Genomic DNA, 25,744 nt, shown 5'->3' with positions numbered 1-25,744 from the left:
ACACTTGACACCCACATATCGGGGCAGGCGGAGCAAGAGCTTACGGACATTCAGCAGAGCACAGCGGCAAAAGCATCTGCGCCCTACCGCTCGGAGTACCTTTGCACCGCCCGGGCCCCCGCACAGGGAAGTGCCCTATTTCACGAAGTCTGGCCAAGGACTCATTGCTACCTCCTCTACGGCCCCCTGTGGAGAGAGCTGGTTGGTGGTGGAGACACAGACCACATCTCATCCCACTCCATTGTGCTGTTGGCATTGACCATCCTCCTCTTGCTGTCACATGTAACGGAAGAAGAGACCAGGCACTGAACATCTTTTGCCTGATAAGGCCCCCACAACTGTAATGCACCCAGCATGGGGAAGGCGGATCTGAAGCAGTCCAGGCAGGTGTTTGAAGCCTGGGATAGTAGCCGCACGCAGCAGGATGATCCTGATGCGGCCAGCGATACCCCTACACCAGGGTCATCTCCTGCACAGGACGACGACATTAAAACCATATGACTGGAGGTGCACCAAAGCCTCACATCCATAGCCGAGAAAATGAATGCAATGAATAACCGAATTGACGCTGTTGTGCATAAACTAGAGGGCCATGAAGAACGCATCAAAAAAGCAGAGAGGCGCATCTCTGACACCACAACCCAGCTTCAGACAAATAAAGTGCACATGGAAAAACTGCTGAAGGTCATCGTAGCACAAAATGAAGATTTAGAAGCGCGCAGTAGAAGGAATAGCATTTGGGTCCTTGGTATTCCCGAGAGCGCCAACACTGGGAAGATGCAAGAATTTATTGAAAGGCTCCTGCTCCACACAATTGATGCTGAATCTTTCTCACCCCAGTTCATTGTTGAAAGGGCGCACAGGTCACTCAGACTCTGACCTCCCCCAGGAAGCGCGCCTCCCCTATCATTGCCCGGCTACTGAACTGCTGGGGCTTGGACACTGGTCTCAAGGCAGCTAAAGAAAAGCGCCAACTGACCTTCGAAGGTACTCACTTCACTATATACCCAGACTTCATGGCAACCATGCAAGAAGAACGACGCAAGTTCATGCCCTCAAAAAGAAGTAGCGAGAGGCCCAAATCGACTACGCACTCCTATACCCAGTGCGCCTGCGAGTCACCCACCAAGGCAAACAGACTTTCTTTACTAAGCCGCACCAAGTGGAATACTTTTTTAAATGACTCAAGCGTCACAACAACCCCTCTACCACACCGTCTTCATCCCCCAGATCAGGATCCCCAGCCACGGAGTAGCAGACACTAGGGGCAAGGTGGGGCTGCCTGCCCCGAAACGCCGAAGACACCGCAATGACGCAGCAACATCAGACCTCGTACTTTGGGAATGCACATTCTTAAGACATGGCCGCCTAACTGCGAGCAGCAGATCAGTGGCATTGTTAGTCGCCTGACAGCAAACATCTGATAAGTGTCAATATAGAACCATGGGTCACCGAGTTCCCAGGCATCCTTACCCTCTTGGAGCTAGACCATTCCATCGTTCTGATTTTCTGAGGGCAAGGAGTACCCATGCATGACGCTAGGAGTTCCCCCTCGAGGGTGCTCCCCTGTTTTTCTGAGCTGTGGCTTCACGTGCAGCTTTTTCTTGAATTAACATGACTTAGGGAGGGGGGTAAACCTTTCTGGCATGTGTGGGATGCTTCAGTGGAAGGGGGAGGGTACAGGGCTGTTTTTGGAGTTTAAACACAGTACACAAGCCACATGTGATGAAAAATTGTATTATCGCTTCTTTCATTTTCCTCATGGGCACATAGTAGCTACCACATAGCTCATCATAACTCACTGCTATCCATGGCTAACTTAGCAATGTCCCAGAATGTGCAGATCCTCACTAGGAATGTATGGGGTTGGGAGATCCAAGGAAGCGCCACCAAGTACTGGCATACCTGTATACGCATCAGCCGATATAGCAATGTTCCAGGAGACCCATATCAATCCCAGTCACAATAACACCTTACAAGCAAATGGGCAGAGCACAGAATATTCTATTCGTACTCCTCGTATTCCAGTGGGACGGCCATACTAAAAAAAAATCCCCTTTGCTTTTGCTGGTTCGGCACTTGACCAGCATGGACGATACTGTCTAGCATGGTGCATGCTGGGCATGGACTCTGTCAACTTAGCATGCTGCTATGGCCCCAATGCAGATTCCCCGAATTCTTTAACATGCTTTGGGGTACGAGTAGCGAAATCGGATCCACCCACCTCATATGTGGAGGAGATTTTAGCGTCGCTCTTAATCCTGCCATTGACATATCTAAACCTGCCCCACACCATTAAAATGGATCACAGAAAGCGCTATGTGGCATAACAGTGAGTAATGGTTTGCTAGACACCTGGCGCCACTTTAATCCGCATGCTACTGAGGGAACACATTACACAATTAAGTTTGCATCCTGGGCATGCCTAGACTACCTCCTACTTACTCTAGGTTTAGGACCCTTGATCACTAACGTTACACACTTACACAAGAGCATACTCATGCTCCTGTACAACTAGCTTTTACACCCCCATGATATGACGCCCCGCGAAGAACCTGGCGGCTCCAGTCTTTAGTGCTGCTGGATGCGGTGTTCCAAGATGAATTAGGGTAGGAAACCCAAGAGTTTTTACAGAAAAATAAAGGCTCCATAGACAGTGTTGAGACGGTATGGTAGGCCTTCAAGGTCACAATTAGGGGTTTTGTGGTAATGTCCTTCCATTACTCTGTATTAGTGAGTTTCTCTACATAGAACGTATTACCTTTAGTAATCTAGAATGCATGAAAGCTCTGCCTTGGTTGCCTAGGACTGGTAGTCAGTTGCTGCTGGCTGCCCTGTGGCTAGGACGTTGGTATACTCTCTACTTAAAATGAAGAAGATCTGTTCAGCTGTCATACTGTTTCATCATGCTTCTTCACACTGGCGACGAGGATGGGATGATCAGATTCATTCAACAAAACCATCATCTCTGACAAACAGCAAGAACTCTGAGCAACAAGACCCCCATGACAGTAAGATCTTCACTTCCACTCAACTATGGAGCTGCTTAACCTGCTCTTCCTCAACAACCTCCTAACACAACTGTGTTGAAATATAAAGGTACTGTGTACATTTTTAATATATTTCAAAAGACGCCACTTCGCTAACTTCAAGAACTCTCGCTAACTTCAAGAAACTTTACTACTCTTTCTTAAGCTGGCTCCATTGCGCTCCTCTCACTCGCTCTACAGCTTTCTTAATTTTAATAATTTGACTGTGCCTTTATAAAGTATTACATTCGAGGAACAAGGAAAAGCACTGGCGCAAGCGTTTCTAAGCATTATTTAAGCTCATGCTCGAGCCATACCTGCTTGCCGAACGCCACAGAATCTTTCCTTTGTTCTATTCATCGCCACAATGCGTCACTACTCTCCTCAGCACTCCCGGGAATTTGTTACCAAGTAACAAAGTTGTTTATGCCTGACATCTCTCCACATTAACGTCACGCTTGCCTGACCTCTCCTCGCTCTCCAACGCTACGCTTTCAATAGCACTTTCTGTTGCTACGCGACGCCTCAATTACATTGCGCTGACAAGCACGGTTATCTCTACATTTCGTCAATGTACTCAGTGATATTATTTGCAGCTTCTTGCATATTGTTGATAACGCGCTGATGCGCACTGCTAATACTACATTGCGGTCACGCGCACAGCAATTACAAAGCATTTCACCGAGCTTCTTCTGTTTTGGTGTTCTTATTTTAATTGTTACAGCCAATCCGTAGCAAAAACAAATACACAATGAAACACACAGCACGGCTAAATACATTTTTGTGTGTCAGCTATTATTTCTGCTGCTTTTCCAACAACTGTCTTGCGCTGACACACACAGCTCTACTAATTGCATCTTGTGTGTCAACCGTGGTTCTGCGCTGATACACACAGCATAGTCCTTTTAAAGGAATATTTAGAATACTTACTACTTACTCACTATGCTGGAAATAATTGAATCAACTGGCAACAACTACAAGCTTCACGCTGATACACACAACTATGTTTGTGCAATTCGTGTGTCAACTGTTGTACGCTGATACACACAGCATTTATTTCATCTCAAGGAACATTTACTACCTTCTCACTGTGATGGAAGATGGCTTTCTATTATACACACTCAAGATTTAATTACATCAAACTTAGATTAATATAGGACATATACATTTTGAACATTTACTTACTTGTATAATTATTCTTAGATTTTCTCCATAAATTACTTTTTACTTATTTTCAAATTGATACATAATGCAAAATGTTACTCCGCCTCCGTTTTTCCTATCTCACCCTGGGGATCCAAATATACGTTGGTCAAAATGGAAAAAGGTTTTCTTAAATTATGCCAGGGTTTGTGGGCCAGGGTTTGTAGAGTATCTGAGTGCCGAAAGAAAATCAGCATTGCTTTTACACTGTTTAGGTTCGGAGGGACAAGAGGTGTTTGAAATCCTTCCGAACCTAACTGATGAAGAGTCAGATAATGTAAATGTAATTGAGCTTATATAGCGCACAGCTACCCGCAGTGGGTTTCCCGGCGCTTGCTTAGGGAACCCTTCCTGGTATTCCCCTGTGAGATAGCAGGGTATCCACAAGGTGAAAGTCAGGCATCCTGCCACGAGGGGCCGTTGTGGAGATTAAGCAAGGTATTGCCCAGAGTCGCAGAGTGTGAACCCGTGAGTCGAGGAGGCCCCGGGGCGAGAATTATCGAGTCTGTGGAATTTTTAGCCCAAGACCCCGCCGAGGCGGGGAATTGAACCCTGGTCCAGGACCGATCTCAGCTTCCAGGTCTGCTGCCTCTAACCCCTGAGCCACACTTCTCCAGATAAACTTAATGAATTTGAAATCTGTCTTTAAAAACTTGACAAACATTATCTCCCTAAAGTTAGTACCCTTCTTGAACGATATCATTTTGGTAAGAGAGTACAAAAATCTGCTGAGTTTGTCGAAGCATACATAACTGTTCTGATCAAATTAGGTGTCACATGCAAATTTGATTTGAATAACGCAGACGGGGCCAATTTATGCTGGGTTGCTCTGTTGAGAAAATTAAAGATGAACTTTGGCAGAAAGACGATCCAAAATTTGATGAGGTTTTGCAATTGCAAAAAGAATTGAACACTCTCTTGCTTGCATTGAGGTAAAAAAAGAGAAAATGGTGCGTTAGATGAAAAATTCCACAGTGTTACTAAAAAACCCTCAAAGTCCATCTGGAAACAACGTGAGCCTACTCACTCTACTCACTCTTACAACTCTCAATTCAAAGCTAACAAAAATAAAATGCTACTGTACCATTGTGATATGTTAGATCATCTTGCCAATGACAAATCTTGTCCTGCCCTCACATCCAAGTGTAAAATCTGTGGAAAAGTGGGTCATTTTTACCAAAGCCTGTAGAGCTAAAAAGAATAAGGAGGGTCAAAGAAGTTTTGATAGAGAGTGGGAGTGACCCTGACTCTGATGACAATGAACTACACTGTGGGGAGGTCTTTACACCAATGAATAACAACAAGTGTAAAGGTCCCATTGACATGGTCTTAGTAAATGATTGCAACATTAAGATGCTATTTGAATCTAGGGCAAAAATCTCTCTCATTCCCAAGAAATTTTTTGATTTAAATCTATTTGGGAAAGTCACTATTTACAAGCCAGATAGCAAACCCTTAGCCTATGGTGGCTAACCTATAAAAACAGTTTGGCTACTTCATGGGCAACATTGAATACAAAGGCCGGTTGACTGCAGGGAAGATATATATTTCTTGTAGGGGTGACAACATAATCAGCTGGTTTCACCAAGCTTATAGTAGGTATATATCTAGTCCCTGGTGGTGATCCATGCATTGTATTCAGAAACATCTCTCCACAATCTGCTTCTCTAAAATCTGTTCCAAACGAGAGTTAAGCAAATGTAAGTGAATTGAACACTAGTATTATTTCGAATGTGAGTGATTCAGGTTGCGTTCTACATTCTGAATTCAAGAAAGTCTTTAGTGAGCAGTTGGGCTGTCTCTTAGGCTACACTCACAAAATTGTACTGAAGCTTGATTCTCAACCCATCACATGTAAAGTACGCAGTGTGCCTTTAGCTATGAAAGAGTCTATGTTTAATGAACTTGAGAAATTAAAGAAAGAAGGTATTATTGTTGAAACAGAGGCCAGCGAATGGTTGGCTCTGATGGTTTTGGCACGTAAGGCCTCAGGTGAGGTTTTCTTCTGTGTGGTCCTTCGTGCTCTCAACCGTGCTGTGGTCGCTGATGAGTACCCCCACCCAAACATAACTGAAATGTTAGGCCAACTGAGGGATGGACCCATTTTCTCCACTTTAGACCTCCATGCAGCATACCACCAGGTCAAAATTGATGAGAAATCCATGGACCTGACTACCTTTATAACACCTTTTGGAACCTTCAAGTTCACACATCTTCAATTTGGGTTGAATCTGCAGCGTCCGTTTTTCAGAGAGTCATGGAAGATGTGCTGAGTGGGGTTGAGGGAGTCAAGATATACCTGGACGATGTTTTAATCCATGGCTCATCTCAGAGCGAACACAATGAAAGACTGAGATGTGTGCTTGAACGTTTCAGTGAGCGAGGTCTAACTTTAGTTGGGAACAAGTGCAAGTTTAATCTTTCAGAAATCGATTACTTAGGTCACTGTTTGACCAGTGAGGGAGTTAGGCCCAGAGAGCGTCTTCTCGTCCCCCAGTCCAGGGATGAACTAGTAACCTTCCTGGGTATGGCGGAGTACTACAACAAATTTGTTCCATGGTTTGTCTGTCATACATCTGAGCTTAGGTCTCTCTTAAAGAAAGTTGTGAAATTCTCCTGGTCTTCTCACCATCAGTTGGAGTTTGAAGGGGTCATGAAAGCTCTTTGTTCTGCCCCCTCTCTACAGAGCTTTGACACATCTTCTGGTTCTATTCTTGTCACTGATGCCAGTTCCCGAGGTTTAGGTGCTGTTCTTAAACCGATTAGGGATGGAAGGGAAGAAACAATACTGTTTCTTTCAAAAGCTCTTGTTGGTCCTGAACTTCAATATTCGGTATTCGAAAAAGAGGTGCTGTGCATTTTCTGGGCAATAAAGAAGCTCAAGAAATGTATCTGGGGTACCTCTTTCGTTGTTCATTCAGATCAAAAGCCCCTAAAGGATCTGTTCTGTAAAAAGTCATTGGATGCTGTCTCCTCCTGGATATGCAATAGGTCATAGCACTTCAGAACTATGACTTTGTTGTAAAATACATTCCGGGTGTTGATAATAAAGTTGCAGACTGTCTTTCTCGCCTGGTTTCAAAGCAAAATGTTGCGATCTCTCTCGACCCTGAAGCTACCTGGGAAATTGATGATTTTAAAGTATGTGAGATGGTTGAAGGAGTTGTTTCTGAGTCAGAATGGAGAGACTCTTAGAAAAATGACTAAGATTTAATTAATGTATGTCGATTTGTCTCAGGAGTGTGGACCGGTATCTAATGTTTGACTGAAGGTGTTAGAAAGTTTTGGAATGTAAGAAATGAACTTTCATTGAATGATGACTTTCTTTGGAGAGGAATGCATCTTGCTCCTCTGACTTCCCCCCAGGCCAAAGATAGTCCGTTTAGCTCATCTGGGACATCAAGGCGTCTCTAAAACCAAGGAGAGGGTTTGTCTTCCTTTCTGGTGGCCTGGAATTGATATGCAGGTTGAACGCATGGTGAGAGACTGCATCGAGTGTAATGCCTGTGATAACATTTGTAAAACCAGAGTCCAACCAATGATTATACGAGAAGCTCCTAAACGTTGTTGGCAACATGTGCCCTTAGATCTCTTGGGTTCTGTCACCTCCAAGATGGGTCAAGCTTATGTTCTTGTGTTAGTTGAAATGAAATCTCAATGGTCGGCGATCAAAGTCACTCAGAGTATAGAAACTAAAGATGTCATAAAGTTTTTAGAGAACATTTTTGTAGGGAGGGTCTTCCTGAATCTCTCCTAACAGATAATGGTATACAGCCGGTATCAAGAGAAATGGAAGAGTTCTTGGTCAAGAAAGGAATTGTACACAAACGTTGTTCTGTTTATCATCCAGAAAGTAACGGAATGGTAAATGGTAATGTTCTAAAAGAAACAATTCAATTTGGCCAAAGAACAAAACCGTGACTGGAAAGTGCTATTGTAGAGCGTGTTATGGTATACCTTTTAACTGCACATTCTATGACTGAGAAAGTTCCATTTGAGTTGTTCAGAGGTCGTACTCCTAATACCTATATGTTTCAAACCTCGATAAGAGGGAAAGGTGCTGATAATGACAGTAGTGAGGACCCTAAATGGTGTGCCCGTCAAGACCACAAGTCTGCTAAGGGAAAAGTCAACTTTGATAACAGACGTGCAGTTTGTCACACCTTTGTTAGTGTGGGCGACCGTGTGAGGGTATGTATTCCTCAGAAGTGTGGTAGTGCAACATTTTGCTCTCCTCGCACTGTAACCAAATTGTTTCTTAATGCTGTTTGACTAGATGATGGCCGTATTTGGAATTTATATAGAATTTCTCCTGTACGTTCTTGTATTGCTTTCGACAAAAATAAAAAAATAATTTCTTCAAAAGAAGTTCCTCCTCTGCGTAGGAGTACTCGCAAATGTCTGCATAAATTTCTCAGCAATGTTTTGAAGTGATTGCATCTTTATTAGTCTTTATGTTATTTTTTGTATTGGGGGAAAGGTGAATGGTAACGTCTTCCCATTACTCTGTATTAGTGAGTTTCTCTACGTAGAATGTATTACATTTAGTAAGCTAGAAAGCAATAAGGCTCTGCCTTGGTTGCCTAGGACTGGGAGTCAGTTGCTGCTGGCTGCCCTGTGGCTAGGACGTTGTTATACTCTCTACTTAAAATAAAGAAGATCTGTTCAGCTATCATACTGCTTCATCGTGCTTCTTCACAGGTTTCTGCATCTCTAAGAGCTCGGGCATCCTGCGCTATATACAGGGAACACTAAAAAAATTGTACACCGAGATCAAGCAACTTGAGACACGACTTGATGCAGGTATTGATAGACATGCCCAACGCAAACTCTGAGATAAGCTAACTGAGTATACCACCACTGCTGACTGGGAAATTAAATTCAGGGGTAAATACTGGGTGGCGAGATGGTATGGCAAAGGGGAATGCCCAGAGAAAGCACTGGCCAAAACCATATGAAAACCCTGTTTTTCCAATCATGTACTAGAAATTACAGGACCTGGAGATGTTACTTATAGGGATACACCTGACATACTCCACACCTTCTCAACGCACTATTCCTCCCTGTACACATCACAGAGACCTGATAATCTCGATCTTGACAACTATCTAGAGGACGTAGCATTGGGGTGGCTGGGTGACACTAAACAGGACTTCCTAAGTGCCCCCTTTTAGTTGGACGAGATACAGGAAGCCATAATACACACGAAATCAGGTAAAGCCCCTTGCCTGGACTGGCTCCCCATAGAATTCTACAAAACATGCATAGATTACCTAGCTCCTTTCCTTCAAAAAGTATATGAGGACGATATGGACAATGGCATACTTCCTCCGTCCATGAGGAGGTCCTCATCACATCCCTACTTAAACCTGGGAAATCTGCTCTTCTTTGTGACTCTTACAGGCCACTTTCTCTCATTAACTGTGACACTAAAATCCTGGCCAAAGTTATAACCAAGAGACTGAACTTACTTATGGACAAGTTGGCTATCCCCGACCAAGCGGGCTTTATCCCCGGTAGAGCTACCACACATAATCTTTGCACGTTATTTTCGATACTCCATAATGTCTATCCTGACTTGCCGCTAGCTGCGGTATTCTTAGACGCCACTAAGGCATTCGATTCTGTCGAATGGGATTACTTAATTGGAAGCCTTCAGAGAATTGACTTTCCTCCAGCATTCCTCTCCTGGATCAGGTTGCTCTACTGACTTCCTGTGGCCAAAGTCCTAATAAATGGACATCTATCGCCAGCCTTTCCTAGTACCAGGGGCACTCGACAGGGATGCCCGCTTTCCCCTCTGCTCTTCGCTCTAGTGGTAGAACCATTGGCAGCCAAATTACGAAAACACCATCAAAACGAAGCATTATGCTGCAATCTGCGTCAAATATTACTATCTCTTTATGCAGACGACATCACCTTATATGTTTGCAACCCGTAGACCAACATTAACCCACTTCTACAAGAATTCATAGTTTTTGGGAAGTTATCAGGGAATCATATAAACTGGGGAAAGTCACAAATATTCCCTCTCACCTCTGCAGTTGTGCCATTCCCCCTCAACTTCCCGCTTGAGTGGTGCCACTCACACATGCGCTACCTAGGGATCCGCATCACTACAGACAGGGAGGAGCTCATGCACCTCAACTACGGTAGAGACCTAGATCGCATCTCAGACAATGTCACTCGATGGATTTCCCTACCCCTCTCCCTGGCGGGCCGCGCCTCCCTGATCAAGATGGTGGTTCTCCCACAATTGCTATATCTATTTCTCAATATCCCTTATAATCCCGGCCGACATTTTTGTAAGGCCTTATGAACAGAAATGATCAGGCTTGTATGGGGGGGGGCAAACAGACGTGATTACAATGGAGCACCCTCACCAGGCACTACTCGCTGGGAGGCTTTGATATCCCGAACTTTTTATTACATATGTGCCCGAGCGCACTGAACTTTTTATTGGTTCCACCCTCCCCACTATATGCCCCAGGTTGCGGCACAGCATTGGCTGGCTGACCCTGTACCCCTAGAGGGCGCACTATGTGACACTCCATCACCAAGAGACAAGACACCTACCACAGTCACCTGCACGATCAATGCCTGGCGTTACATTTTAAGTATATCGCAATGCCCTATGCTCTACTCCTCACTACTCCACTGACATATCATCCCTGCAAGCAGCTCTTACATGAAAAGGGATTCCACAAACTCCTTGAACAGACAAACATCACAACATGGGGTGAACTTTACCACAATGGGCAGTTTCAGACACTAAACCACATATTTCAGGAGACCCAGCCATCTCCTCTTGACGTGTTCCTCTATGTACGATTATGGCAGGGCCTCCGCTCCATCACTCCGGAGTTTCCTCGTGAACCCCCTACTCTGGCCCCTCTGATTCTGGTACTGCAGACACTCTCCCCAGGACATATGGCGCCTCATTTATGAGAAATGACGCTTCGCTGCGTGAAAACAGCGATGCATCAGTTCTGAGTGCACACTCCTTGTGACATACCTCATGCGTCATATTTAGTGCATGACGCATCATGTCGCAGGAGTTACAGATACGTCGGTATTTCTGACGTATCTGTATGGCGCAAAAGTGATGCATTGCTGCAGTGTGTCACAAAAGTTACGCAACTCCAGCAATGCGTCCTTTCACATGGGACAAGCCCCATGTGAAAGGGGCTGCGTCAGTCTTACGCCTGCTATGAGGCAGGAGTAAGATTATGACGCAACAGCTTCCTAGAAGTGACGCAGTGAAATCTCATAGATTTCACTGCGTCATTTCTATGAGGCTTTTTGCCGGGGAGCGCCCCCCCCCGCATACATTATACCTGACGCAGGTATAAGGTAGCGCAGGGGGTTACAAAGTGACGCATCTGCTTAGGTGCGTTACTTTGTAAATAGTGCGCAACAGGAGACATGTTTAACCCTGCCGATGCGTCACAAAAAGTGACGCATCGGAAGCGCAAAACTGACGCAAGGCTTCATGAATGAGGCCCATGGTCTCCACACTTTACCATACCATACATATCACACAAGAGACACCACCATGCCCCTGGGACTCGGAGTTGGCCTACGAGCTCACAGATGAACAATGGACGTATTGTGTTTGCAAATGGAGCAAATTTCAGTTAGCAACAAATTGTGCATCACACACTTCAAATTTCTGCACCGCTTGTACTACACCCCAGTCAAAATGTACAAATACAAGCTGAGGGACACTGACCGTTGCACACAATGCAATGCCCCAAAGGCTGATTTTCTTCACTTACCCTGGGAATGACCAGGAGTGTGCGCATACTGGTAACAAGTGTTCAATGTCCTTGACCAGATGATGATGGTGTCCCTAGAGCGCATCGCCTGGTTGCCTTGCTTGGTTACATGAAATGTATTGCTAAACCGTATCGCAGTTACCTCGCCATTGCCTTCCTAATGGCCAAGCGCCGCATTGCTTGTCAGTGGGGCAGAGGGCGAGCACCAAAATTCAAAGATTGGCTCATTGATTTAATATATTGTCAGGCGCAACTAACCAATTATGCAGAATTACTACCCACGTTCACGTTCCAAGGATATATATGGGACTCTTTGATGAATTACCTCCTCATACATCCTCTGCATGCAGCTGAGGCCGACCCATCGATATAGATACTGTAGTGGCAAAGCCCCCTAACAACCCCAGCGATGCACACATCTCACACCTTAATCCGACGCCTCATCCTCATCCCCCCATCATGTCCTAGCATTAGGACCACGGGCTCAGCATTAACATCATACTGTTGCCGCCCGAAAATAAAACGTGGCTAGCACTTATGTTAAATGTGCAGATGTAGAGTACGTTCAGGCTACCTGGCATTGTAAAAGATGTTGTGAAGTACTGTAGCACTGGGTTGAAGATCAAATTCGCATCATGGAATTAGACAATAATTTCCTACGCCATGATACACACCTGTGAGGAAAGCAATGTATCTGTATTTTTGTTAATCACATGTCAGCTTCAACGTATTAGGTATTGTGACTGTATGATCTCATTGTGAAAAAACTAATAAACATAGTATAAAAAAATTTATAATAATTTGATGTGTAGAAAGTGCATTAAATAGGGTGAAGAAGGGCAAACAAGAAACAGCATGTGTGAGAGATCAACAATATCTGTTTGATCGTTTTATCTCTGGTTCTATCTTCTTAAATATCTTCTTTAAGAAAATGTCTCTTTTTGCATGATCACTGCCAGCTTTTGGATTGATGCTGCTGGTTTTTCTACTTTGTTGCACTGGGGCCCTACTAGCCAGACATCAGTGCATGTGCTTTGAGCTCTAAAACATGTACAATTGGCAGATCTAATAATGACCTCTTTAACTCACCTGTAGGCCCCTAGTATATGGTAGCCTGTGTACAAGCTTGTAAAGGAAATGCCGATAGTAGACTGCAGCTCTTACTGTGCCACCACGGAAGTGACCAGGCAAAACATGACTCTAGACATGCCACAACAGTGCAACTCGGTAATTTTGAAACTGCTGTTTCCACCTGTAGAAATCATCCATTTAGCAGGCCTAAATCCTCTTTTTAAATGGTAGTAAGTCACAACTAAATTAAGGTGTGCCAGCCCTAGGGCAGGGTTCCTAGTATTTAAAAGTAGAACAAATGTATTCAATGTTTTCAAATGTCCTACAGTCAAAAAGGCCCCTAGCCCATTTTCATTGTATTAAGACTGGCTGTCACATACAAATCACTGGGTTACTTTATTGCCTTTAATAAAGCTAACTTCAGATTGGCACTAGCCAGAAACATACTTCAAACACTCATTTTTTTAGATTTAAACAAATTCAAATTAATGTTAAAATTTAATTTTGTCTAGCTATTTCATAAATAGTGATTTTATAAAGTCACTGTTTCCCTGCCTCAAGCCTCTGATAGCTTTTCAGAGTTAATCCCCAACTATCACCTGGTAGCTTGCTGGCCCCCTGCAAGAGATGTGAATGGCTCCCAGGACAGGGAACAAAAGAGCCTTGGGCTGTTGGAAATGTGACAGTGTCCTGGCAGGATGGCCTGGGAATTGTGCCCACCAACCGCTCTTTCGATCCAGCCTGCACCCCCACCTGCCAACAACCTGTTAACAATGACTGTTCTCCAGAAAATCTTCTAAGTCAGAAGGTAACCCTTCCACCGGGACATACCTGGTTCCTGTATCTGCCTGTCAGTAGCTTGTGACTGGCCTAAACTTTTGACTTGGACCTGTTCTAGCACAGCCAGATAACAGTGAGTGGAGGTTTATGCTTTTAGGCACTTCTTGTACGTAAAGATTCTAAAAATCATTTCTCAGGTTCCCTATATCCAATTTTTGTTGTTTTGGTGTCTGTTTGTTAATTAAAGTTAACTCTATGTGTATACATTAAATAGGATCTTTATTGTGTTGTGTGGCTCTAATTTTACACTTTCTTGGTGCTGATAATTGCTTTATGTGTTTCCCCTAAGCTAAGCCTGTCTTCTCTTTGCTACAGCTACTAAGAGTTGAGCTTAGGTGTAAATTAATAAGACCTAACTGGACCTGGTATTGAATTGTGACATTATTACTTGTTGAATCTCAAATCCCATCCAAAAAATAATCCACATTCTCACACCTTTCTAATAAAATGCAATCAGCTCTTTGATATTACTAATCACACTAAACTAGACAAGAGTTTCCAAAAACATTATGTACAAAGGTTTTCTTGTGTGCTTTATTCTATAAACATGGCCCCATTGCTTAGAGGCACTACCGTACTTTCTGCTAGCATGAAGGAAAAAAAGGTCTTTTCAGAAGTCAGTATCAAACTTAAATAATTTTGTTAACCATAGTAGAGAGCTTCTTCTAAAAAACAACATTCTAAACAAGAAAGTGTGTCCACATTTACGAACTCTAGTGAAGCGGGTAATCACATAAGGTTAGCTGTAGCTCTTCTGCGTAGGAATTTGAGGGCCTAGTGGAGAAATGTACCCACTAAGAAAATGAAATGAGATTATCCTGATAGCAGTCTTTCCATATCAAACACACAGACTTAATTGAACTCTGGTGGAGAATGAAAGCCAGCGTTAAAAATCTGAGCACCAGTAAAATGTGTGCTTTTCAACATATCTAAGTACCAAAGCATATAGCTACTAAAGGGGGGTGCGTGGCTTATGCCCGATGGTGATGGCCGCGGTTTCGTAGCTCTCCGGAGGACGGGGAGGAAAACCGGCCCGACGTTCCTGTCCCTGCTGCAGAAGCCACATGCAAACCGAGGGCATGGTGTTGGAAGGTCTCCTGCTGCCTTTTGCTTCAGACTTGGGACCTTGCTGAGCATAATTGCTCTTCAATTCGCAAGTGAGTGTTTGTGGCATTACCGAGTTCATGGACGTCATTTTATAACTACCGCTGACGGAGCGAGTCTCCTAGCGGTCTCTTCTTTGATCCTGTGCGGCTTTACTTGCTATGGCCGCAGTGCTTATGGAGGCTCGTTTTTCTTGAACTTTTGCAACCTCTGCACATCTCTGCGTGGGATGTTACTTCATTGTGCCTTTACTACAATACTTACTCTTCATATCGGAATGCCGCCATTTTGTCAGCTGTATGTAACGAACTGCCTCATTATCTCTGACTAGAATTTGAACAGCTTCATTTGGTATTATTAACCTCGCATGCATCTTTTTCTCCACAAGGGATTCGAGTGGGGTGTTTTGATTTTCTTCCCTTGTGCTTGCTACTTAATCGACGTTATGCTTTTTGCTGTTGCTTTGTACAATTTTAAAAGCTCTAGTTACTGATTCTTCTGCTCATGTTGGATCTTACTGGTGCTTGTAAAATGGGTTTTTGTGAGCTCAGGGTCCTCAGTTGCTGCAAATATTACAGGCTTTATGTTACTGCATGCTTATAGGATCTGGGCTCATGTTCTACTTTATTCATGTTATATGCAGTTATGATGCCAGCATGATTTGATAAGCCACTGGCTTTGTTGAATGTACTTACCTTTGCTTCATGCTTGTCTCTTTCAGACTTGATTCCACATAACCTTGCATTTACGTATTTTGCATTTTGGGGCTCTGTACTATTAGGCTTGTTGGTCCATTTTTCTTAAGTAAGTTCAGAGACCTTCATTACCTTCCTTGTATATTGTATGTTTCTGCTCTTTTTAGTCAAATAACGTTGATTTGTTTCCACATATCTTATACTTTTGACTTTTACACTTTTTGTATGGGGAAACTAACTAAGGACCTACGCAAACCTTCCACCACAGCTAAGAATTTCTTAGTTCATACAGGCTCCCATTATCAGAGTTTAGAGATGGAGGACTTACCTGATGCCTCATCCTCAAAGGGTTCGGCATCCTCAGCTTCATCAACGCCTGCCACCAAAAAAGGCACATTTAATCAAAATATTAAAGAAAGATCCTCCTTCACCTTCTTCACAGACGTCTTCATCCACTACAATTGACTTATTATTAGATGAAATAAGGGCTTTGCATCCCTTTATCGAAGAGACCAAATCTACACTCCAACAACTTTCTGACAAATGGCTCTCTGTGGATGAATGGATCACTGGGCTCGAGCATAATGTTGCCTCATTGGAGTCCTCTGTTTCCAAAGTTGACCCAGTGTGTTCACAAGTTTCGCTTTTACATAAGCAGATCGAAAATTTGGAAAATAGGAGTAGGCGGAATAACCTACGCCTTTACGGCCTTGAGGAAGGTTTGGAGGGATCTGATCCCATCGCCTACTTTAAATCCTTCTTGCCAAAACTCCTTCATCTGCCAGAAGGTACTAATCTCAATATCCAAAGGGCACATCGTCTAGGATCAATTAGAGGCGCGTCTTCTGCTGCAACCGCGAGGAAACCGAGAGGGGTCATCATGTATTTCCTCGAGTACACTGACTTACTCACAGTCCTATTTGCAGCGAGAGCCATGAATCGTATCATATGGTCTGGTCATCCTTTATTCTTTTCACAGGATTATGCTAAATCAACAGCAGATCGACGTAAGGAGTTCTTGTCTCTTCGACAGCAACTGCGTTCCTTGGGAGCACAATATGGGTTGTTTCACCCTTGCCTTTTTAAAGTGACTATCAATAATAAGACCACCACGTATGATGACCCACTGAAGTTGAAAAGTTTTCTCTACTCGCATTCTAATGATACGATGGATACCGCTTCTGCTTCAGGTTCTAAATAATTTTATGGTCAATGCAGCGGTTTTGCTTCTTTGTTCCGTAGTTACTATATATGATGGTTGCTTATGTTTTACAGTATATATAACATGTTATATTAATTATTGTTCAGTTTAATCTTACCATCCTTTTTTCTCACACAGATCCTTTTCCCGCTCGTCAAGCTCATTCCTTATGTTTTTGAGGTTCGTCGGGTCCAATCCCTTCCTTCGTCTTCCCTTTTGAGCTATGGTCGCGCCATTGTCCACGTGGCCTTCACCCTCCCACCCTTTGTTTGTTCCAGATGTTATGTAAGTTTTTTGTCTTTCCCTTTTTCCTAGTGTTTTTTGCCATTTGTTTCGCTTTCTGGTTTCATATACCCTTGCACCTTCTTCTTTGCCCTCTTTCTTGCTCAGTTCAGTTGGACTTATCAATTGGTTTTTTTTCCTACCTCCTGTTCTATTTCTGTTTTCTTTCTGTATTTTCTCTGAGACATCTGTTTTCTTTTCCTTACTTGGCAACCCCTTTTCATAACTGGTTCATGGTGTACTATTACTCTTCTTTTTTCTTAGTTTTCTTAGAATGGTTTCTTCTCTATTTCACATGTGCATGACCTTTTCATTTTTTCTGTATGTAATTCATGACTGGATTTTAATGATCAGTGTCCTTAATGTTACTGTATGCCTCTGACAATTGTTTCCTGGAACGTTAGAGGTCTTCATTCCCCAATTAAACGGCAAAGAGTATTATCCCACCTTGCTAAACTTAACGCTGATATAGCTTGTATACAGGAATCTCATCTTTCTGCTAAGGAGTCTAGTAAATTATAAAGAGATTGGGTGGGGGAGGTTTACTTTTCCCTGGGTGATGGCAAGCGCAATGGTGTCGTGATATTGTTTCATAAGTCTCTTCCTGTCAAATTTGTCACAAGCAGCAATGATCAATTAGGTAGATGGGTCTTTGTGAACTTTACCTTGGATAAGGTTCCTATATCCATATTAAACATTTATGCCCCAGTGACTGACGATGCCTCTTTCTGGTCTTCCTTGGCCCCACATATCACACAACATTATACTGACAATTTCATTCTAGTGGGGGACTGTAACAAGGTTCTTGACCCATTCCTAGACAGACAGTCATCCACTGCTTATATTCCACATAAGTCACACAAATCTTTCACGCAACTCATTCATCAATATAAACTTATTGATACCTGGAGACTACGCAAACCTTCTTTACGAGAATATTCCTTCTTTTCCCCACCTCATCACACTCAATCAAGACTGGATTGTTTTTTTGTTTCTCCTCATCTCTCCCAATCCCTCATTTCTTCCGATATTGGATCCATTTTAATTTCTGATCACGCGTCAGTTTCCATATCTTTGGATGTTCTCTGTAAACCAACCTCCGCTAAGAAGTGGCGCTTTAACAATTATTCTCCTCCTCGATCCTGCTTTTATCTCTTCTTTTACTTCTTTTTTTCATGAATACTTCCTGCTGAATCAATCTGACGAGATTCAATTTCCGGTAGTATGGGACGCTTTTAAAGCTTCAGCTAGAGATTTTATTATTCAATACGTCTCTCGTAAACGAAAGATAGCGCAGCAAGTCACCAAAGATCTCTTTTCCAAAATTAAACATTTAGAACACGCATATTATACTTCAAAATCCAAAGAATGTTTGAGTGAACTTATTGCCACCAAATTTAAATTTAATAAAGATACCACGAACAACGCTTCTAATTTTTTGCTAAAGTCTAGTTCCAAATTCTACGGTGGTCAAAATAGAGCTGAGAAATTGTTGGCTAAAAACTTAAAAGCTAAACAAAACCGGGTCAACATAGATACCATCAATGGTAGGGACGGTTCACTTAAACATAAGGACAACAACATCTTGCAGGAGTTTCATCCCTTTTATGAGTCGCTCTATTCCTCTGAATCACCTGCTTCTGAAGATTCTATCTCTCAGTTCCTCTCTAAGATTCAATCTCCTTTCATTTCGCCCCCAGATCTTTCCCCATTAGAAACGAATATAACACAAACAGAGCTCTCTCGGGCATTGCAAACTTTGAAACATGGGAAAGGCCCGGGCCCAGATCGTTTCACAGTTGAATTCTTCTCTCACTTTTCCAAATTGCTTATTCCCAAACTACATATTCTGATTTCTACTTTTCTCGCTTCCGGTTCAGCCTCTGGTACTTTTTCTGATGCTCTTATTTGTATTCTTCCCTAGCCAGGTAAGGACCCGCAGCATTGTAAAAACGATCGTCCAATATCTCTGGTGAATATTGATTATAAAATCTTCTCGAAAGCGCTGGCCTTACATTTGGAAACCCATTTACCCGAGCTTCTAGGCAAGGAGCAGTTTGGTTTTGTTAAAGGCAGATTTCTTGCAGACAATACTAGATTGTTCTTTGATATCCTCTCTAAAACCTCGCATTCATCTTCTTCTATTGCAGCCATTGCTCTTGATGCTGAGAAAGCTTTCGATAGAGTCGAATGGCTGTATCTTTTTCAGACCCTGAAATGATTTGGCTTTGCTCCAAAAATATCCACATTGATTTCACTCTTATATTCTCACCCGAGGGCGGCCATTTCGGCAAATGGTGGCTTATCCTCTTACTTTTCTCTTAAAAGAGGAGTCAGGCAAGGATGCCCTCTCTCCCCTTTCTTGTTTGACCTTGCCCTAGAGCCTTTCCTACTAAGAATTCGCCAAAACAATGACATCCATGGTTTCACCTTCCAGCAATCTAACATCAAGATGGCTGCATACGCTGATGATGTCCTGTTGTTTTTATCCCAACCCAGTTTTTCCCTTCCTGCATTCTTAACTGAGGTGGACTCCTTTGCTCACGTATCCGGATACAAATTAAACAGGGACAAGTGCGAGATTTTACCCCTCACGAAATTTACTCTTAAAAATGATTTCTCTGCTTCGGGCTTTTCGTGGAATGTCGAGTCTATTAAATATTTGGGACTTAATTTCACGGCATCTCTTACGGGAACGGTTGCTCGATGTTTAGATGATTGTATTCAAAAATTTACTTCCCTTACCTCCTAATGGCATCCTCTTTATCTGTCCTGGTGGGGAGATTGGATACAATCAAGATGATGCTCTCTCATATCGTTCTCTTTACCATCTACAACATCCCATTTTCTATTCCCTCAAAATATTTTAAGAAAATTAATTCTATTCGCTCTACCTTTTTATGGGGTCACAAAAAGTCTTGCATGTCCTTGACTAAACTGCTGCGTCCTAAGTCGGAGGGTGGGGTGAATTTTCCTAACTTCTTTTTATACCATAATTCTTTCCTGTTACATCAAGTGTCTAGGTGGATTTTGGATTCTTCCTCCTCGTCTCCGCTTTGGTTGGACCTAGAGCGTTCTTTCATCTTTCCTTTTTCTTTTAAAGAATATCTTATGTTTTCTCGAAAACCACAATTTATATCTACCCCTATTCTCAAGCATACTTCCAAGATTCTCCCCAGTTTGCCTATCTCATCCTTTTTCGAGCAACCTATTTGGCATAATATCTCTATCCTAATTAATAATAGAACCATCTTTTGGAAGGCAAGGAGATCTCATGGTCTCATATGTGTACATCAATTATATCATCAAGGTCAATTCCTTTCCTTTTCATCAGCTGTCTCTTCCTTTAATTTTCCTCCTTCCCTTCTTTTCGTACTAAATATGCCCTGTTAATCACTGCTCTTCAAGATGCTCATGCTGCATACCTTGCTTCTCCTTCTCTTGTTTATCCAGAACCTTCCAGTATGCCTTTATTATACTCTCTACTCCTCAAAAAACCAGAGCTTCCAAAATGTATGCTTTTCTTTTGACTTCTTCTTCGTCCCGTATTAAAACTAGGACGGAGGATAAGTGGGAGGAAGACTTCCATGTCTCCTGGCCCATTGATATTTGGGATAAAATGTGGTTGAAGTTGCGCAAATTGTCTAGAGCTGCTAATGCAACTCAGACACTATTTTTTATTTATAATCGCTTATTACTCTCACCACTCACTCTCAGCAAACAGTTTCCAGACTCCACAGATTTATGTTGGTCCTGTTCAGCGCCACATGCAGACCTTTTCCACATGCTTTTTGATTGCCCCCTAGTCCGCACTTTTTGGATGCAGGTATGGTCCCAGATAAATAAAAAAGGAAATTCCACACATCTCTTTTCTGTTTCACGTATTTTCTTGGGGAGCGAATCTCCTATTTGGAGTCAGTGCACATTGCATACAAGGATAATTGATCTATTGCTAGCAGTAGCTTTCCAACAAATCACCAATAATTGGAAAGACTTCACCAAATTATCTTATCAGGCTTGGTGGTATGCTGTCTGCTATAACCACAGATTAGATACGACCTTTGTTTACCCACTGACCCTGGTGACAAAAAGAAAGGAACTGTGGGATCCTATTACCTCCCTGTTTAATGATAGCGCTAGAAGCTCTTTGCCATTATCTCCCTTGCAGCAGGAGGTTCCCAAACCTCCTTGAACGCCTCTTGCTTGCTCCATATTGCTCCATATGCTACATGTCTCATATTCTGCTTCTGCATTTTATAAATTGTATATTTCATATTATTGTTTTCAATTTCCTGAATGGTTTATTGGTATACATTTGATACTTCTCAGTCATGCTTACAGTTTATTACCTAATTTCAGATGTTTTTTTTCTTCTTCTTTCTCCTTCTCTCCTCTCTTTTTATTTTATTGTATTAATGCTCGATCTTATGTAGCATTTCTCAGATCTATTGTGCTTATTTTGTCTTAAATTACTTTAATAAAAACTATTTTGAACTTAAAAAATATAGCTACTAAAGATACATTATAGCCTTTATATGTTTGCATTAGAATATTAGGAGACCTCAAGGTAGAAATGTTGCAAACAAATTTACACTCCGGTCTAGATCCTTCTACACCCATGTGAAAATAGTCCTAATGTGGACTCTGTGATCTCCAGCATCGGATCCATCTCCAAAACTACCCCTCAGATAGCTTTAAGGGTCAATTCTGGAATAATTCCATCCCTGAGATGCTAGGTTGGCAAAAAGAGACTTTAAATGTATTGAATAAAATATTACCATTCCCTTTTTTCTACCTCCTTCCTAACACTCACACCAAGTGAATATTAGAAATAGAAAATCTGATTCCAATTGCTATGAAAGAACTTACTGGTGAGATCAAGCAACATGATCTGATGGAGTCATTCAAACCCATCCATTGCTGGAACTCAGGGTATTTCCCCCTTCTCAGGTAGTACTGGAGTCCAGAGTAGTTTTGACGTTCATAGATCATCCAGGTGCCATTTTCAACTTGGATGGAGTTGCATCGGCTGAAGTATGGGTGGAGATCGGAAGCATCTGAGATGCACTCATAAGAGCGACCTTGGAAGTTCTTGTCCTCATAGAAGATTATCTGTAGAGTGAAAAATATTGTTAGATGTATGGTGAGTTCAATCATTTCTGATGAGATTGGTTGGGCAGATAAAACTTGTATGGGCTAAGCATTCTAATTCTAATTTTGAAAAGCAAATGTTGTTTTGCACCACAACTGCCTACATCATTACTAGCACATAGAAGTATTAAAAAAAAGTGGTCATGTAAAGCTTTCCTCTTAAACAGGGAACAATTATTAGCAACACAACAACTATAAAATGTTAGCAGTGCGATTCAAAAGGAATGTTTTAATAGACATCTAGTGAAGTACTATGGTATTGTGCAATCTGGCATAGTTATGAAAACTATGCATTTTATGTGTGCTGTAAGATTTTACATATTGGGGACCTTTATAAAATGTTTTCTGCAAGATGGTTCTCCCATGCCAGAAGCATACTCTTACTTTATGAGGGTCATTCCACTCACTGTGCATTATATATGTGGTGTAGGTGTTACTAGCACTGAACCAAAGAGACTTTAAAAGTGAGATTGGGGTTTATAGTGATATACTGAGCAATCATAATCACTCAAGAAACCACCTGATACTATTAGACCATAAGGGAAATAAGGAATTGTATGAAGAATATTTGAGGCAGTGAAGCCACTACTTTTCCAGTAGGAGGCTACAGATACTAAGAACTGAAGCAGTAAACCACAGGGGAATATGGCTGTATCACAAAAGAGCCTTTGGAAGACTGCAAAGAGAACCTATGAAAGAGCAGAACGAATCTTGCATGTGAAGAGACATGCCCAGCCAGCAAACTGAGTGGAGGATAGAATCCCATGGCCAGACACCTTTCAGTGACACATCCTGAGATTAGAGATTACAAGGTTAATCTATTTTACCACACAGTGTTGAAATTAGAGTATGGTCAGTCTTCCAATACCGTTAGGTAAGCAGTTCAGATCAGCAATATTAGTGAGCTTGCAGTTGTCAAGGTGGGGGGGGGGGCGGGGGAGAAGAACTATAGCGACCTGTTTCTAGTCTTATTAATGAATCTCAAGTCTTGCAGTTAAGCAAACCCCATTGATTGGAATAACTAGGCCTTTGCTGTCACAATCATCAATAGGGTTTCTTTGACGCAATGTCTTATCTACAAATGTTAGTTATTTGCATGGGAATACCCATGCACCAATGGTAGAATCCTTTGATGCAAAGCTACTTTCTAGTGCAAATAAAGTTTTGCTCTGGAAAGCAACCCCCCACCAAAAAAAAACATTTTATAAACTATTGTGATGCAAACCTGGTGCTTAATGTTAGTAAAACTACCCCCTTACATACAACCCAGATCTTAGGGGTAATTAATTGGCATGTACACCACCAGTTTCAAAGCAGGATTTCCATCATTCCAGCAATTGTAAATTACCACCTATTTATGATCTCATTGTCACAATCCTAACTTGTATAGCCTGACAAGCACTCGTGCAAAACCCATAAACAAAAACAATGGCATATCTAGATTTTTTTTACACACTAAAATACATGAGACCATAATACTCAATTTAAAAAGCTTTAATTGACAATTTGTGTTCTTGCAGCTCCAGTAAATGAGCACACAGGGTGACCAGTCAGTGGAACTAGGGATATTGTCCTCAACTCTCTCTATCCAGAGCACTGGGCTCATCACTGGGCTCATTGCTAATGTCGAGACTTCCTAAATGTTCTATGAGAGAGAAAGTCATGACTCCTGTGTTTCTTTTAGATCCGTCTCTGTGGTAAAATAAAGTACAATATCAGATTATGCATCAAAGCAAATTTTAAAAAGCTGTGTTAAAAATTTATTCACTCCTATAAATGTCAACTGCATCTGGAGGGACAGTAGATTGTGGGCTGCAGAATCTGAATTCTATTAATAAAATGTCACTGCAGTTGAAGAATCTAAATAGTGTGTTTGTTTGAACAAAGGAAATTGGTGAGGAGCAAAGTAAAGTCATTGGTGGTTAGACAGAGTATAGGAAACACAGTGGGAAAAAATATTGTGTCAGGAATATCGAGGACAAAAATACAGTGAAGGTAAGTTTCTATAGGTAACCAAAGTTTTACTATATATATAACGCCACGTATATGTACCTTGATGATATATATATCGTCAAGGTACGTGGAGTTTGGAATAGTAAATCTATACTTTCCTATCTGCACTTACCTTCTCAACATTTTGGTCATCGATATTTTTGACTCGGTATTCTGTCCACGCAATATTTTTGATTCTGATATTCTGTCAGTGATCGACAAAATAATTATGTGTTTCTTGAGTATTGTTTCCAAAAATATCGTCCCATTGTAGTTAGTTAATAAAAATCTACACCACATGAAACCATATTTTTAAAAACGATATTTTGAACATTATGTTTACGTCATACCATATTTTTCCCACATATATTCTGAAGAAGTTGCTTACATTATATCGAACTCAAGTAAAAAGGTCTACTGCTCACCGAATTTTCTTATTTGAGGAATAGAATTAAACGTTCTATGGAAAATTACTAGGGATTCAAATAAAGGCGCACTTCCAGTCTTGAATGAAATAACATTGCACAACATTATTTTGAATTGACCCAAGTAAGAAACTGCAACTCATGTACAATATTTCTAAATAACATATTTTCCATCAAAAAGTGAAAAAGTTGTGGGATGTAGCCAACACTTTTTGCCCTGGAAAGTGACCCTAAATAGGTGAAAGTATTGTCAGACAGAAGGAGGTCAGCTGACATGAACACTTCTTGGAGGTATTTCAGGTGAACCTCCCATGCCCTCGAGCCAGGACCCAAGTATTCTAACCGAGTTGTTTGAGTCACTTACCTTCAAACGAAGAAGTATTAATAACCGGGACTAAGCGACTAAATTTCAGCTTTGTGTGAGTGTAATCAGGTGTCGTGCCCTCGGGAAATCAGACACGATATATACATATCGTAATCGCAACTCTTTTGCCTCGATTAAATTCCTAAATACCACAAACTTCCGCACTGTCAATTAATACCAAATGTAATTTCAACGGACAGAGCATGTTCAACAAAAAGGTCAGAATATATACGCTGCCTTTTTGATAACTACCTGCAAGACGATAAAAACGCCACGCACTAGGGTTGCAGTTCTCGTCATGCAGGCGTGAACTTATTTTGAATTAAGATCTGTTGACCCAGACTTCCTGTATTAAACTTACCTTTCCCATGTTTGAATCGCTGCATGCCAGTACTTAACTCTGCTAAACTGCGTTCCAGACTTATACATGCCACCCAGGCTGCATCTGAATAATTTAAACAAAAGAGGTCTTTTCTTTCTGAGTTCGCCACCTCTCATCAGTTTCCAGCTCTATTGTAGCTGCTGATGGGTAATCTGCGCAGCGCACTCTGGCTGGCATTTTTATTGCTGGTCTGAATAAAAATCCTGAATGTGCCAGCCTGCCAATTC

General features: G+C 42.0%; 1 protein-coding gene across 1 annotated transcript in view; it reads right to left on the bottom strand.

The window, feature by feature from the left end:
- Nucleotides 1-25,505, bottom strand: part of LOC144824585 (gamma-crystallin D-like) — a 42,893-nt gene extending 17,388 nt beyond the window's left edge. Inside the window, exons 1-2 of the mRNA XM_078683637.1 lie at nucleotides 25,497-25,505; nucleotides 22,073-22,315 (exon numbers count right to left, since the gene is read on the bottom strand). Coding sequence (XP_078539763.1) covers nucleotides 22,073-22,315; nucleotides 25,497-25,505 — 252 coding nt within the window. The remainder of the gene's footprint in view (nucleotides 1-22,072; nucleotides 22,316-25,496) is intronic.
- Nucleotides 25,506-25,744: the final 239 nt, after the last annotated feature.

The sequence above is a fragment of the Lissotriton helveticus genome, chromosome 3_1, assembly GCF_964261635.1.
Source record: "Lissotriton helveticus chromosome 3_1, aLisHel1.1, whole genome shotgun sequence".
Classification (NCBI taxonomy): domain Eukaryota; kingdom Metazoa; phylum Chordata; class Amphibia; order Caudata; family Salamandridae; genus Lissotriton; species Lissotriton helveticus.
The sequence above is the reverse complement of the archived record's forward strand: the minus strand, read 5'-3'. Positions and strand labels throughout refer to the sequence as shown.